This window comes from Hyaena hyaena, unplaced genomic scaffold, assembly GCF_003009895.1.
Source record: "Hyaena hyaena isolate Hyena2069 unplaced genomic scaffold, ASM300989v1 scaffold_89, whole genome shotgun sequence".
Lineage (NCBI taxonomy): Eukaryota > Metazoa > Chordata > Mammalia > Carnivora > Hyaenidae > Hyaena > Hyaena hyaena.
In genome coordinates this window covers 1,123,926-1,140,630 of record NW_024080719.1, presented here as the reverse complement: position 1 = coordinate 1,140,630, position 16,705 = coordinate 1,123,926, and the positions used below count along the sequence as shown (strand labels likewise).

The window sequence follows — 16,705 nt, the reverse complement described above, 5'->3', positions numbered from 1 at the left end:
TGTGGTAATCTCTCTCACGAAGATCTAGTTTTGGTGTTTTAGGTCATTAGCAATAGCTTCATATCAAAAATGGCAAGAAATCACAGACTTTTTTTAATGTTTTTTAATTTATTTCTGAGAGAGAGAGACAGCATGAGCAGGGGAGGGTCAGAGAGAGAGAGGGAGACACAGAACCTGAAACAGGCTCCAGGCTCTGAGCTAGCTGTCAGCACAGAGCCCGACGTGGGGCTTGAACCCACAAACTGTGAGATCATGACCTGAGCCGAAGTCGGACGCTTAACCGACTGAGCCACCCAGGCACCCCAAGAAATCATAGACTTTTAAACAGAAGTGGACTTTCTAGTATAACTAGTGTGTGTATCCTCCTTCATTTTACAGTAAATGAAATAGACCCAGAGAGGATGGTACCAAAGTTAGTCATTACATGAAGAGACTGGTCTAGAGTCCCAGACTTTTTATTCTCTCTCTGTGGTTTTTCCCCAAATTAGTACACTGTCTTTACATCTGAAGTTTTAACTTTTTTTTTTTTTTTTTTTTTTTAATGTAGGCACAAAGAAACCACCCAAGACCAAAAAAGAAGATTCTGGTGCAAATTCTCAGGTAGGCTACTTGAATAGGTAACTGTAGTGAAAGCCAAGCTTCAACTCTTGGAAGAATATTAAAATCATAATTATCAAGAGAAAATGTTATAAACCATTTTTCAATTCATGTAGCAAATGTTTGAAATAAACTGGTAATACCTTTAATCTGTATAATAGCGCTCATGCATATGGGTTAGAAAGATATGCAAATGCTGATAGAAAACAAAGAAAGAGACATGATTGGATATTCACAAAAGATATACTATAAGTGACTGATATTACTTAAAAAATTTTTTTAAATGTTTAGTTTTGAGAGAGAGAGTGAGAGTGGGGGAGGGGCAGGGAGAGAGGGAGACAGAATCTGAAGCAGGCTCTAGGCTCTGAGCTGTTAGCACAGCCTGACACAGGGCTTAACCTCAGGAATGGTAAGGTCATGACCAGAGCCGAAGTCGGATACTTAACCAGCTGAGCCACCCTGGCACCCTGATATTAAAAAAAGTTTTAACTGGGGCACCTGCATGGCTTAGTTGGTTGAGTGTCTGACTTCAGCTTAGGTCACAGTCTTACAATTTATGAGTTAAGTTTATGAGTTTAGTTTATGAGTTTATTTACAGTTTATGGGGCTGATTTCCAGCGGAAAGACTGCTTCGGATCCTCGGTCCCCTTCTCTCTCTGCCCCTCCCCCACTTGTGTTATATCTCTCTGTCTCTCAAAAATGAATAAACATTAAAAAAAAATTTTAACCTTATTAGTAATCAAAGAAATACCTTGTAAAGCAGCAATAAATACCATTTAATCTATCCAGTTAACAGAGATTCAGTATAACTCAACACTAAGCAAGTAAGTATATTAATGCTGAAAAAGAGGAAGTACAGGGACCACCTGGGTGGCTCAGTCAGTTAAGCATCCACCTCTTGACTCCAGCTCCAGCCATGACCTCATGGTCTGTGAGATGGAGCCACGGGTAGGACTCTGCACTGGTGCTGCAGAGCCTGATTGATATTCTCTCTCCACTTTTCTCAGCCCCTTCCCTGCTCACACTGTCTCTCTCAAAATAAAAAAATCTTAAAAAAAGAGAAAGTACAAATTATTACATTATTACTGTTTCTCACTCTAAGAAAAGGATAAAAAGTGAGGCAAGATTTTAATCACAAAGATGGTCATAGTGGTGTTTTTATAATAGGAGAAAATCGGAAGCAATCTAAATATGACCATTATTAGGAGAATGTTCTGAGGCCACAAATACTAGATTTTATAATATAAATGTCATGGGAGGAAAATATATGTCATAGGGAATTTGAATATATAGCATAAAAAGACTACAAGGAAATATATCTGTTAACATGCAGTTGCCTTTAGGTGGTAAGATTATCTGTGTGGGTGGGTTCCCCCCCCCTACTTTTTTATACATTTTCAAACTTGCCAAATGTTTAGGAACATTTGTATTATTTGTATAAGGGGAGAGAGAGAAAATGGCTTAAAAACTCTACAGTACATAGCATGACTTCAGAAGTGTCTAAACTGAATAGGAATGTGGATGACTTCCATTGTTTTTTGCAACATATTTTAGAAGAATAAGCCTTCTTATTGTCATTGTTTGTCAAAATGTCACTGATAGTTGGGCTTTGTGTCTCTAAATTCTTTCATCCCCACCCACTGATAAACAGGGAAAAAGGTGACTACAGTTCTCCAAAAGGAAAGGTTCACATTGCTGCCTTCATGTTTTTTGTTTTTGTATTACAAGCCATCAATTGTTGCAAACTTAAGATGGGTAAGGCACTGTGCCAAGTGTGCTACGTACGTGATCTCATTTAATCCTCCAGCAGCACTTAAGTTGAACCTGAGGCTGGGTCTGGAACCTAGGCCTCTCTAGCTCCAACCCTTTGCCTTAGCATTATCCTCTCCTCCCTGCTTGAGCTCCTCAAACACGGGGTTCCCATCTTGACTTAGCAGAGACACCTTTTTTCAGAGAGAAACCTTCTTCTGATGTGTTTGGGGTAAAAGCACTCTTGTTGGAGCATTCCATCATACCCACCACATTTGGGTCATTACCCTGCCAGCCTTAGAGCTAACTACACCTCATAAAATTAAAAATATGAATTAATGAAGTCCCTTGCTATGGAACCTGATAGCCTCTGAATCAGGTAAAGACCTGGGATGAACAGCCTGCTCATAATTTAGGTAAAGAAGAGCTTCACTGAAAATTATGTGCTTCACCAGAATTTTCTCAATAGTGTCAAAAATACTATATGCTTTTACCTTATATTTTTAATGTAACAATTAGAAAAAAGTTTTTGTTAAGCACTGTATCTATACCTTAAAAGCAGAAAAGTTACAAATCCCATCATATCTGTTATTTAGAATTATATTCTTAAGAAAAACGTTACTGGACACTTTTATTTCTGAAAGTCGGTAGCAACATAAAATGTTGGGTGATTTAAAGAAGCCTTCAGGCTTTGAAATCTTATGACCCCTTAGCTTTTTTCCCCCACTACCTTTAAAGCTTTGTAGAAATCAATGTCAAATAAAATCTCACATTCCTCACCAAACTTCTGGTTTGTAACAGGATAATAGTCTTTCTGGAGAATGGTGTGAAGCACTTCACAGTTTTACAGCAGAGACCAGTGAAGACTTAGCCTTCAAGAGGGGAGACCGGATCCTGATCCTTGAGCATGTGGACTCTGACTGGTACAAAGGCAGACTGCGTGACAAGGAGGGGATCTTCCCGGCAGTCTTTGTGCGGCCCTGCCCAGGTGTGACAACTACAGAAATGACTGTTACTCTCTAAGGGGAACCCAAGGCCTTTGAAATGATATGTATTCCTTTTCCCTCTGGCTATGCTCAGTTTAACTTGTTTGCCTACATTTGAAAGAGTTGATTCATAAATTTATGGAGACTCCCTTCATATACTTTGTTGGCATTATGGGGGGAGGGGAGGACAAAAATGCCTTCACTTAATAGTGGCTAATTTTGTCTACTAAATGTATTTTTTTCCTGCTAAGAAAACATCACCTTTTTGCAAGTTAAATAAATTCAAAATTAATTGAAATTATTTTGTCTTGAGAATGAGAAGCAGGGTCGGGGGGTGGGGGGGTTCGTAAAATGTTTGATTTGTGTCTTAGTCTAATGTCATTCTATATATATTTGAATTTTGGTGTCTTCACAGCTGAGGCAAAGAGTATGTCTGCTTTAGCATTGAAAGGGAAGAAGGCCAAAGCCTTATATGATTTCCAAGGGGAGAATGAAGATGAGCTTTCCTTTAAGGTCAGAATGTGTATCTATCTTTAACCACATTAAATAGCTCTGAATTTTGAAGTGTCTTCTACTCAAGGGTGAAACATTTGGGTGGAGTATTGATCATTACCTAAGAATGAACAGATCTCAGACCCTAATTCTAATGCATGGAATTAGAGAGGTGAATAAGGCACATTTAAATTATCAGCAAGGTGTTTAGGTACTTAAAACCTTCCTACTTTGATAGCCCTATAATCCCCAATGACTTCCTTATTCCTAGGCCTTATAACATCCGACCTCAACAATATAGGAGTTTTCTTTTTTTTCTTTTTTTTAATTTTTTTAAATTTTTTAATGTTTTATTTATTTCTAGGAGAGAGAGTGAGAGACAGCGTGAGCAGGGGAGGGTCAGAGAGAGAGGGAGTCACAGACTGAAGCAGGCTGCAGGCTCTGAGCTGGCAGTCAGCACAGAGCCCGACGCGGGGCTCGAACCCACGAACCGCGAGATCATGACCTAAGCGAAAGTCGGACGCTTAACCGACTAAGCCACCCAGGTGCCCCACAATATAGGAGTTTTCATTCATCCCTAGAAAAGGATGGCTCTCTGCATGGCCTTGGCAGCCTGCTGCTGTCAGGTCTTTGAAATCAGATGGTACTTACTGCTGTTGGCAGCTACAGCAGTGTCCCTGAGACACTGGAGTCTTGTCCACAAAGACACTGAATTTGGGGAAATGATCCCAAAAGGTTAAGCTTCTTTGCAAAAGCTTTTTATTTTTTTAAGCCTAAAATGTAATCTTACTTTACTGAAGAAGTGCCTCTTCTTTTTTGTTTGTTTGTTTGTTTGTTTGAGTAAAAACGGAGTATTTCCATGATCCTCTTTCCCCAGCCTATACTGGACCATGGTCAGAGGACAGCATGCAGAACTGTTGTTCTAAGAAGGAGGAGGGGTGTGGTAGCAGTTGCTGTCTGAGCAGCCTGTGTCAGACGCAGGGAAATTCTCCATCATTGGAGATATGCAGCCAGAGGCAGGGCTGCAATAGGGAGGAGTGATTGGACGAGATGAGACTTGAAACAGTGGCTGCCCCCACACATACCTAAAACAAAACAGGGATCTTGGGGAGTCATGGAGTAAGGGGCATGCAGAGATAAAGTCTGTGTAAAGTTGCTGGCTTTCCTGTTTCATTACGGAGTTTTCCACTCTGAGAATTTCTTCTTTCTTTTTCATATTAAAATGTCATTTCTTTTTAAAATAATGTCATTTCTGGGGCACCTGGGTGGCTTAGTCCTCTCTCTGACCCTCCCCTGCTCACGCTGTCTCTCTCTCTCCTAAAAATAAATTAAAAATTAAAATAAAATAAAATAAAATAAAATGTCATTTCTTTTATTAAATGTCCATAAATAATAGCTATTTCTTAGTGCAGAATTACAGTTTGGCAACTCTGTATCAGTTCCTTTTTTCCCCCCTCTTAATTTCTTGGTCCTTAAAATCCAAATGTTTGGAAAAGTATATAGATGTTAGTTAATGTCAGAATAATAACAGACTTCATCGTATCCTCTAGAAAATAGGTCGTCTCCATTTTACAAATGTCTGACTGAAAGCAAGGTAGTTCTAGAGTTATATTAGTTAAGGAATTCTGCACGGCTGTCAGTATTGTTAATTATTAATATTTTATTAAATATTCACAGAATATTCGCAGAACTTTTTTTTGAAAAAGAAATTGTGCTAGCCATCAGAAAACAGACGTGGTATAGATCAGAGGGGGAAAAAAAAAGTTTCATTCAACTATTATGCTATAATTTAGGAACCAGAAGGAACTTATTTATAATACAAACTTTGAGCAGCCAAAATTTTTACAGATTTTGGCAGAGTAAAGTAAATTAATGACATTTGATAGTCAGCACTTTTCCTTTCCATTTTCCATAAAGAAAGGCCTTAAATCAAACCATTTTTCCAGAGGGCAGTGTACTAGTGCTACAAATAAAATCCATTTAGCCTGATAAAGATCTTCTTAAAAGTAGCCAGGGTCATCTTGAACCATTATAGAATCTTAAATCCAGATTCTAAGAAATGGTTAGAATCCATAAAGAACAAAAGAGTTTCAGGAGATAATTGTAAAAATTATGTCCTCATCTGTTGAGGAATTATAATTCTCACATGAATAAGACATATAGCCCCTTTGACTAACCTGATGAGGGTAAATCAGTGTTCTGAGTCAGGGAGCTCTTTCAAGACAGGAAAGAATGTAAATTTGATTGTGAAGCCACAGAAGCGTGGAAGCATAGACTAAACGGTAGAGGAGAATACCATTATGTGGAAGAATAAATGTAGAGTCCAAAATGCTCAGGATGTTTGGAAAAGGCAATTATAGTAAAAGCCTTTCAAAGTAAAAAGTCCACTGTAAGATGTGGTGGCCGTGTTGCCCAGTAGTTAGCAATTCAGGATTGCACTAGATTGGAATCCTGTCTCTGCCACTAACTAGATACACAACACTGAGGAAACTATATAATCTCTCTGGGCTTCAGGTTCCTTCTCTTTAAAATACAGAAGTCTTTAATGATCTCTCTTTAAAATGGCACAATATTAATTAGTAAGCACCTCTAGGATGCAGTGTTATTTAAATGAGTTAATTGCTATGAAATACACCTAAGGTAGGATATGACCTATTGTAAGCATAGGGCTTACTCTTTTACCTCCAAATCTCTGTTTAAATGTCACCTTCATTGGGGCATTCCCTGACTTTCCTAATGAGAAGTCAATCCCACACTGTCTGTCCTCTTCTGCCAGCTTATTTATTTGCCCCCCTACTTTAAAATTAGGTCTTTTTTCATTGTTGTATCCATAATGCTCAGAACAGTGTCTGACACATGGTAGGTGCTCAATAAATAATTGTTACGTGAGAAAAAATATATATATAATATATATGACAGCTAGTACTGTTATTAAAGAAGAATTTAGGTTAGGAGTAATTGGGGTGAGGGTACAAAATGAAAGCAGGAAAATAATAATGCAGCAAGGGTGATAAAGGCAAAAGAACAGGCTCTGAGGAGAAGTGGCATGCATGTAAATGGTGTCATAAGGTATAGATCATCTTTGTGGTGCATCATTTAATCCTCTGGGCAAATCAGGATCAGTGAGTTACATAAAGAGGAGGTTAACCATGCCTGTCCAGGTAGGCTGCTACCATACTTATTCTCAACAGAAACTAATCATTATTTCCAAATTTTGTCTTCTTACAGGCTGGAGACATCATAACAGAGCTGGAATCTGTAGATGATGACTGGATGAGTGGAGAACTAATGGGAAAATCTGGAATATTTCCCAAAAACTATGTTCAGTTTTTACAAGTCAGCTAAAGGTGAAGCTTGACTGTGTTCTTCAGCACAAGAACTCACTTGAACTATCACTTTGACTATCAGATATGTTTTTGCACTATTTTTTTAAATTGAATGAAATATCTATGCTGTACATGGTACACTAGAATTTTCTGAAAGCAGAATATGATTTTGTAGTCACCTTTCATTCACAGTAGAAACATGTACATGGAAACCCAGGAACAAACCTTGATGTTCTATGAAGGAAGACATCAAGCAGGATTAGCAAGGCAGACAGACACTTCCCCTGGGGAGAGTGTCAGGTGACATGGCAGCATGGGGAGGCTTACATCAGAAGTTGCACTTGGACATCCTTTCATCAGCACAAGGAAATTAACTATGCTTCTTCCATTTTTTACTTTAGTTTAAAAGGAGGACATTTGATATACTCCATGCTGTAACTATCAGGACATGGTTCGTAATCTCAATTTCATTGTTGGTATTCAGATTAATTCTAACCACTTAAGCTCATTATCCTTATTACCAGGGCATATCTCTGCCTCAGGTGAGGCAGTTTATTAACTCGTTGGAGCCTTTAAAAGCATGTGGTGAATCAGCTTGTGCTCATCAAATGCTCCTTATGTTACTAAGAATTTCCCCTTTGTCCAAGGATTTAAGGGGAGTTAAAATTTGATGTATCTTAGTCAAAAGAACCAAAACCATCTTGAAATGCCTTGCTGATATAACTAACCAACCATTCCATGTACCTGCCATACCTTCTCTCTCCCATGTATATTTTATGTTAACAGGGTTATTATAAAGCACATTTTCTGAATCTGCAATCATTCTTTTGACAATTACTGGTACCCAAAGAAAAATTCATTTTCTTTGTGTTACCCCAGTAATATATAAAAACTGTCTTGTTATAGTAGTACATTATGAATTGCATTATATCTCAGAATACAGAGCAACTAATAAGACAGAAAACACCAACCCCCCACAGCTCATTTCTTCCCACTGTAATCAGAATGGAAAGTAATTTAAGAAGACCAAAGGCTAATAGTTATTTCAGTTTTTTTCCCCCAGCTCATCCCTGCACAACTTATTAGAGTAAATAAAAAACCACTTTCCTGCTATCCATTTGTTATTGCATTCCAGACTTAAGATAAAAGTGGTTCTTTATGTGACTGAATCAATTACAGTTTATGGGCTTAAGCCAAATAGGTCGAAGACAATCTTCCAAATAGATCAATGGAATAGAATTTCATTGGAAATATAAAACACTTGCCCAACAATGTTCATGACTTTCTTCTATTTTTGAGAAGAATTCATATACTAGGCCACTGTTTAGCGTTTGTTATGATTTCCCATTGTCCAAAAAGTTAGGCAATCAGTTGTCAAACCATTATGTGAACACCATGTGGGATTCTGTAAGGGAAGAGATGTTTTACTTTGTCTTTGATGGAAATTCGTCTTCTAGTTACATGGTTACAAATGATTTGGGAATATGGGAGCTCTTTTTTCTTACATTTTGGTTAAAGAGGACAGTATAAAGAAAACTTTTGTCTAATTTCACTCAAGAGTAATTTTATGAGAAAAGAATGACTTAGCATTATCTCAACTAAATTTTTTTGTAGCAAGTTGCACAACAACAAGGAAGTGAGGGATGTGTCTGGAATAGGACAGGGGTGTGTTATTTTGCCTGTGTAATTTTAACATCATATATCAAAGATCATGAAAGCTTAGCTTTATTGGAGAAAAATATTCCTCTTAAATTTTGGCCTTGTGTTAGCAGAATGATAAGTGCAATAGTTGTAAATCTACTTGACACTTTAATAAACTGAGCTGAACTTTTAAAAAGTCCTTTTCTTATACCAGACTGAGTTTTTTGAGAATGGAGATGTTACCTTTGTATCTCCAGCCCTTTGCACCATGTAGGCTCAGTAAAGGTTGGTTGGTTGGTTGGTTGAATGATTGGTACATTGGTTGATTAGATGGAAAGCTTTCACATATAGCAAATACTATCTCAGATCCACCAAGATCCAATATTTTTTCTCCTTAATTCATAGACAAAAATCTGTATTGAAACAAAATTCACAGTTTTCTATCATTTCATTCCTTCATGACACCGTTTTTGCTTGCCGTTTATTACCCAATCAACTGACAAGAAGCCAGAATATTGCTCAGTATGGGTTTTCATAGGTATTTCCTTGTTCTCTATATTGATTGAACATAATCTTTATACTCAGTGAATTTCATAGGGAAAAAAATAGGAATATACTTTTTCCTTTCAGTAATTTTAGATGAAACCTAATATTGAACATCCAAGCCTACTCAAACTAGAATCTTCAAATCCTTTTTCTTTCGTGGACTGAAACTAGAGAAGTCATTTAATACATTTTTCTTTTCCTTTGGAAATACTTCAAGAAAGTTTTTTTTTTTTAAGATGCCCTCGTTTACATAGATGGAGGGGTAATATGATATATATGTCATTGGACTCATGGAAATCACAGGTTTTAAATACAGCCTGAAACATTTATAGTGAAAAACAATCCATGCATTTATCAAGATTTATTGTTAGAACTAGCATTTGAAAAACACAAAATATTTTTCTGTATGATTTATTATACATCAATACTCTTTTTAACAATAATTGTTTCGTTTTTATTCAGTTTCTTAAGCTTAGATAAATATACCTAGAGAAATAGTGATGGATATTTGAGCTAATTATAAGGGAATATTTGTTATAATCCTTAATAGTTTATTCCTTTCAATTAATGCCAAATGTACCTGGTCCATATGATTCATAATTCAATGCCATTTTGAATACTTAACAGTGAATGTTTTTCAAAACTAATAGGAAATCGTTTTCTAACCTACGCCTTTTTACTTCATTGTAATTATAGAGGGAAAAAAAAATACAAAGCCTAAGTCAGAACAACAGCACCATCTAGGGGCCTCTTTCCTAATTGCAAGCTCATCCTGTTAAACCACTGAAGAGTGCAGACCAGAGCTCTCAACCTACAGAGATTAAATGATTTGCCTAAGGTCATACAGGTATGGCAGAGCCTAAAGTGAAACCTAGTGACTTCCAGTTGAGTACTTTTTTCCTTTTATTGTGCTAACATGATACATTAAACAAGTAGATTTGATCTGTTTTATTGTTCTGCAAACATAACTTTTCAGATGGGGCCCCTGGGGAGCTCATTCGGTTAAGCATCCAACTCTTGGTTTTGACTCATGTCATGATCTCATGGTTCATGAGTTCCAGCCCCACGTTGGGCTCCACACTGCCAGTGAGTAGCCTGCTTGGGATTCTCTCTCTCAAAATAAATAAATAAACTTTAAAAAAAACATAACTTCTCAGATATAATGCTTATGATTAGAATGAGTTGCAGAGAACAAAGCCTTATATTTATTTCCTCTAAGGAAAAAAAAATTTCTGCTTAGCTTCTCAATTTTATGTACACAATTTATATTGATGTTACCCAGAAACTCAAACATAAATTGATCCATTAATGGGGATTCCTTTTCAGGTTAGTAGAGAATATATGAATTCCTGAAACATCAGATCACGAAAATGTGTGACTATAGGGCTGTGCTCTTGGTAACAGCAACAATTCCTAAACCTAGCTTTTCATGCACATGTAGTGCAAAACACTGTTGTATTTTGGAGTCTAACAGATTAACTCGGACACTGTTAAGATAATAAATTTGTATCTGAGTCTGGAATACATTCCGGAATTTTTTAAAAGGAATCTTAATTGAATGTAAGCCATGGATTGTTAATTTATCCTCAAATACTGTAAATTAGGCAATAACTCATGAAACATTTTTCAGGAAAAGTAAGAATTCAAGTTCAGAATTCAGAAAGGAAAATTACCTTTGGTCGTCTCTCCTCTTTTAACAGAAATCAGCTGATAGTCTTCATACCAAAATAGTGACCTATATTTAGTTCTGCTTTACAATTAGAATAAAAAGAGCAGTGTCATTTATTTCGTTGGTCATATCTAAGGTTTTTATTTAATAGAGCCCTGACTCAGAGGACCACTGAAGCCCACCACATTGTTCCCTTTGGTCTCAAGTAGCCAGCTGTGAGGAGCAGAGTTGTTACGTCCAAAGAGTATCAGAGAATTTAACTAACCCTTTAATTCAATACTCTACCTAAGACTATTCTATACAGGCATACCTCAGTGATACTGGAGGTTCAGTTCCATACCACTGCAATAAAGTGAATATCATGATAAACCAAGTTGAATGAATATTTTGGTTTATCGGTGCATATAGAAGTTATGTGTACACTATACGGTAGTTTATTAAGTGTACAATAGCAGTATGTCTAAAAAACAATGTATATACCTTAATTTAAAAGTGCTTTATTCCTGGGGAGCCTGGGTGGCTCAGTCAGTTAAGTGTCCGACTTTAGCTCAGGTCATGATCTCATGGTTCGTGGGTTCGAGCCCCACATCGGGCTCTGTGCTGACAGCTAGCTCAGAGCCTGGAGCCTGCTTCAGATTATGTATCTGCCTCTCTCTGACCCTCTCCTGCTCACGCTGTGTCTCTCTCTCTCTCAGAAATAAATAAAACATTTTAAAAAATGCTCTATTGCTAAAAAATGTTAACCATCATCTGAGCTTCCAGCAAGTCATAATCCTTTTGCCTCAGTCTTGATAGCTGCTGACTACTGAGGGTGGTGGCTGCTCAAGGTCTGGGTGGTTGTTGCAGTTTCTTAAAATAAGACCATAGTGAGCTTTCCCACATCCATTGACTCTTCCTTTCATGAACGATTTCTCTGTAGCATGTGATAGCATTTTATCCACAGAAGAACTTTCTACCGCTTTATCAACTAAGTTTTCAGAATGTTCTAGAGTTTTTGTTATTTCAGCAGTTTTCATAGCCTCTTCACCAGATGTAGCTTCCATCTCAAGACCCACTTAATTCGTCTACAAGAAGCAACTCCTGATCTGTTCAAGTTGTATCGTGAGATCGCAGCAATTCAAGCACATCTTCAGGCTCCACTTCCAATTCTAGTTCTCTTGCTGTTTCCACCACATCTGTAGGTACTTCCTCCAGTGAAGTCTTGAACCCCTAAAAGTCATCTTTGAGGGTTGGAATCAACTTCTTCTAAACTCCTGTTCATGTTGATAATCTGCCATCTTCTGATGAAATCACAACTGTTCTTAGTGGCACCCAGCATCATGAGTCCTTTCAGAAGGTTTTCAATTTACTTTGACCAAATCCATTAGAGGAATATATATTTATGGCAGCTGTAGCCTTATGAAATGTATTTCTTAAATAAGAACCCTCAAAGGTCAAAATTATTCCTTGATCCATGGGCCACAGAATGCAATGTTGTTAGCAGGTATGAAAACAACATTAATCTTGTATTTCTCCATCAAAGTTTGACCAGGTATATCGTCAGTGAGCAGTAATATTTTGAAAGGAATCTTCTCTGAGTAATGGGTCTCAACAGTGGGTTTAAAATATTCAGTAAACCATGTTGTAAACAGATGTGCTGTCATCCAGGCTTTGTTGTTCCATTTATAGAGCACAAGAAGAGTAGATTTACTATAACTTTTTTTATTTTAAGTTTATTTACTTTGAGACAGTGTGCATGAGCAGGGGAGGGGGGTAGAAAGAAAGAGAATGAATCCCATGCAGGCTTTGCACTGTTGGCACAGAGCCCCAAAATAGGGCTCAAGCTCCTAAACTGTGAGATCAACCTGAGCTCAAATCAAGAGTTAGATGCTTAACTGACTGAGCCACCCAGGTGCCCCAGATTTAGCATAACTCTTAAGCGCCCTATGATTGGGGGATAAATGACCATTGGCTTCAACTTTAAGTCACCTGTTGCATAAACCCCTAATAAGAAAGTTAGCCTGTCCATTGAAGTTTTGAACCCAGGCATTGAATTCTCCTTTCTAGCCGTGAAAATCCTAGATGGCATCTTCTTCCAGTATAAAGCTGTTTTGTCTACATTGAAAATCTATTCTTTAGTGTAGCCACCATCATGAATTATCTTAGCTGGATCTTCTAGATAACTTTTGTTGGGGCTTCTACATTAGCACTTGCTGCTTCACCTTGAACTTTTATGGAGATGGGTCTTTTCCTTAACCCTCATGAACTGGCTTCTGCTAGCTCTCGACTTTTCTTCTACAGCTTCCTCACCTCTCTCATCCCTCATAGAATTGAGGAGAGTTGGGGCTTTGCTCTGGATTAGGCTTTGGTTTAGAGAATGTTGTAGCTGGTTTGATCTTCTAGCCACACCACTCATACTTTGTCCACATCAGCAATGAGGCTTTTTCACTTTCTTTTCATTCGTGTGTTCACGAATGAAAGTAGCACTTCTTATCCCCTTCAAGAACTTTACCTTTGAATTTACAATTTAACCAACTTTTGTGCAAGAGGCTTGACTTTTGGTCCATCTTAGCTTTCAACATGCCTTCCACACTAAGCTTAATTATTTCTAGCTTTTGACATAATGAGGGATACGTAACCCTTCCTTTCACTTGAGCACTCAGAGGCCATTACACATCATTAATTGGCCTAATTTCAATATTGTGTCTCAGGGAAACAATTACAATAGTAACATCAAAGATCACTGATCACAGATCAACATTATAAATATAATAATAATGAAAAAATTTGAAATATTGCAAGAATTACCAAAATGTGGCACAGAGACACAAACTGAGCAAATGCTGTTGGAAAGATGACACCAAAAGACTTGCTCGATGCAGGCGTACCACAAACCTTCAATTCATAAAAAACTCCGTATCTGCTAAAAGCAATGAAGTGTAATAAAATAAGGTATGCCTAGGGTACCTGGGTGGCTCAATTGGTTGAGCGTCCAACTTCTGCTAAGGTCATGATCTCACGGTTTGTGAGTTCGAGCTGCACGTTGGGCTTGCTTCTGTTAGCTTGTCAGCACAGAGCCTGCTTTGGATCTTCTGTCCCCCTTCCCCACTTGCGCTCTTCCAAAAATTAATAAGTATTTGTTTTAGGGGTGCCTGGGTGGCTAAGTTGGTTAGGCAAAAATTAATAAATATTTGTTTTAAATGAGGTATGCCTGTACTAAGGAGACAGTGGTGTCTTTAGACCTATGAAATGCCAGAGCTATTGAAAAATATATATACAGTGATGAAAAAGTTTACCCAATTCATTTGTGTATACAGAGCCCTGTAGGGGAAGATGAGTATTGGTGAGCAGACAGAGGCCTGCATCTTTGCTGGTCAGAGGGGCCTAGTTGGGCTATGAGAAGACCTAGTTGTCCACTGCAGTGAGAATTTGGGGGAAAGGTCAGAGAGCAACAGAAGATAGAGCGCTAAAGCACCATACATCTAGAAGAGTTAACTACCAGGTGGAAAGATTGCCCCGATGCAGGTACGTCTGGTTGTTCCTGCTAGATAGGCTGGATGGCCGCTACAGCATATTCTGTTTGATGGACACAGAGAGGGGCTTCTTTGTAAAGAGAACAAGGGCAATGATGAGACCAAAGCAGCTGAGTACCTCTGGAAAGAGGAGAATCGGAATTACGCTCACAAATAGGCCTGCTGAGCAGACCCCACATACTGATGTCCCCTACAGAGCCAGCAGCCAAATCACTCAAGCTGGTGTCCGACTGCAGAAAGTAAGATTTTCTTTAGGATTTGGCAGTAATGACCACTGCCATCAGGCAATGGATGGCAGTAATGCTAACCATAACCACTGGAATGTTTTATGATCACATCTAGCCACATGGCCGTACCTGGAGCCAAAGTCCTAAATACCAGAGCAGCCAAGAAGCCCGTAAGAAAAAGAAAAGAAGTGTATTTAAGTTTGGCTCCAGACCTAAGTAGGTATGAAGGGGTGAGTTCATAGTGTGGAAAGCATATCCCAGAGTGGGATAGGCAGTAAACAGCACCAAGTCCCATGACTTGGCTAGATGCATATTTTTCTTTAATTGGACTATAATTTACATAAAATGTGTAGATATTAAGTGTACAATTCTGTGAGTTTTGGCAATTCTGTACACTCATAACCATCAATAAATATAATAAACATTTCCATTACTGTAGAAAGTTTCTCATGCCCTTTCCCAGTCAGTCATCACCTCCTGCTCTCCTCCCCTGCAGAGGCCATCACTGTTCTGATTTCTACCACCAAATATCTGTTTTGCTTGTTCTAGAATGTCATAAAAATGAAATAACAGAGTACCTGCTCTTCCGGCTTCTTTTGCTCAACATGATGTTTTTGAGATTCATCCACATTGTGTATAACAGTAGTTTGTTCCCTTTATTGCTCAGTAGTATCTCATCATAAGAACACACAATAATTTGTTTATCCATCCTCCTGTTGATTTTTTCCCAGCTTTTAGCTATTATGAGTAAAGCTGGTATGTATATCCCCCCGCAAGTTTAGTGAGATATAATTGACTAGTATTAATACTCTTAAAGAAGTCATTTTGTGCACTTAGGATTTTCTTTCTTTTGGATAAATATCTAGGAGTAAATATGTTAAGGGGTGAAATAGATAAATGTGTAATTTTATTAAAAAGCTACATGGTTTCCAAAGCGTTGTACCGTTTTACACTCTATTAGCAATGCTTGAGAATTCCAGTTACTTCACTCCTTACCAGCATCTGGTTTTAACAGTCTATTGGTATTGTCATTTTCCACCACTATAGTGAGTTTTATCTTCTTTTGACACAAAACAGTTACAGTTCTGCAAACAGACTAAGAGCTAATGACATCTACAGTAATTTCTCAACTTTGACTTCATGAATGGTCTTAGCAAATGGAAGTTCACTACCCCTTGCTTTCACACTTGCATTGCCTATCACAGCATTATATCCAACAGAGGATTATCATCGATTAAATTGGTGTGATTGGATATTTAATGCTATTAAGGAATTTGAAATTAAAGTATGTTAATAGGACAGTGATTATGTCTTTTTTTAAGTTTATTTATTTTGAGAGAAAGAGAAAGCACATGAGCCTGTAAGAGAGAGCCTGAGTTGGGAAGGGGCAAAGAGAGAGAGGAAGAGAGAGAATTCCAAGCAGGTGCCACACTGTCAATGCAGAGCCTGACACTGGGCTCAGGCCCATAAACCATGAGATCATGACCTGAGCTGAAGTCAAGAGTCAAACACTTAAATGACTGAGTCACCCAGGTGCCCCAGGAAATAAAGCATTCAAATTAACTGATAGTGTTTGGGCAAAAACTTGCAACAAGGAAAAAAATTAATTTATAAAATATTTTCTGAATTTGTGTGTGTGCACCTATGTGCCTCTCTGGCTCGGTCCAGCTGTACTAGTGCATATTCCACTGGTAAACCTGAGGTTGATGTGTATATACTTATGCTGTAATAAATGCTTGCAAAGTTTCAAAGATTATTGAGGTCACTGCTACTTACAGAGAAGTGTTAATGGGACAGACTCCCCTGCCATTTATCCCGGTGGGTAGGCCAGGATTTAACACAAGGATTTAATCTTTACCCTTTGATGTCCAATATTTTCACTACAATAGATATCCCGTTGGTAGATCAGAACCCTTAGTATCTATAGGTCTTGACTGGTTTTTATCACACTCTGAACAGG

General features: G+C 37.9%; 1 protein-coding gene across 3 annotated transcripts in view; it reads left to right on the top strand.

Annotated features, from left to right (window-relative positions):
• The window catches only part of SH3D19 (SH3 domain containing 19), a 52,294-nt gene extending 41,969 nt beyond the window's left edge, over positions 1-10,325 (top strand). For 2 of the 3 annotated variants that reach the window (XM_039234365.1, XM_039234363.1), the window contains 4 exons: positions 548-600; positions 3,148-3,334; positions 3,748-3,845; positions 7,053-8,971. In XM_039234365.1, the coding sequence (XP_039090296.1) occupies positions 548-600; positions 3,148-3,334; positions 3,748-3,845; positions 7,053-7,169 (455 nt within the window). In that variant the 3' untranslated portion in view covers positions 7,170-8,971. Of the gene's footprint in view, positions 1-547; positions 601-3,147; positions 3,335-3,747; positions 3,846-7,052; positions 8,972-10,033 lie in introns of those variants that run through there. The other variant, XM_039234364.1, reaches the window with a different exon arrangement.
• Positions 10,326-16,705: the final 6,380 nt, after the last annotated feature.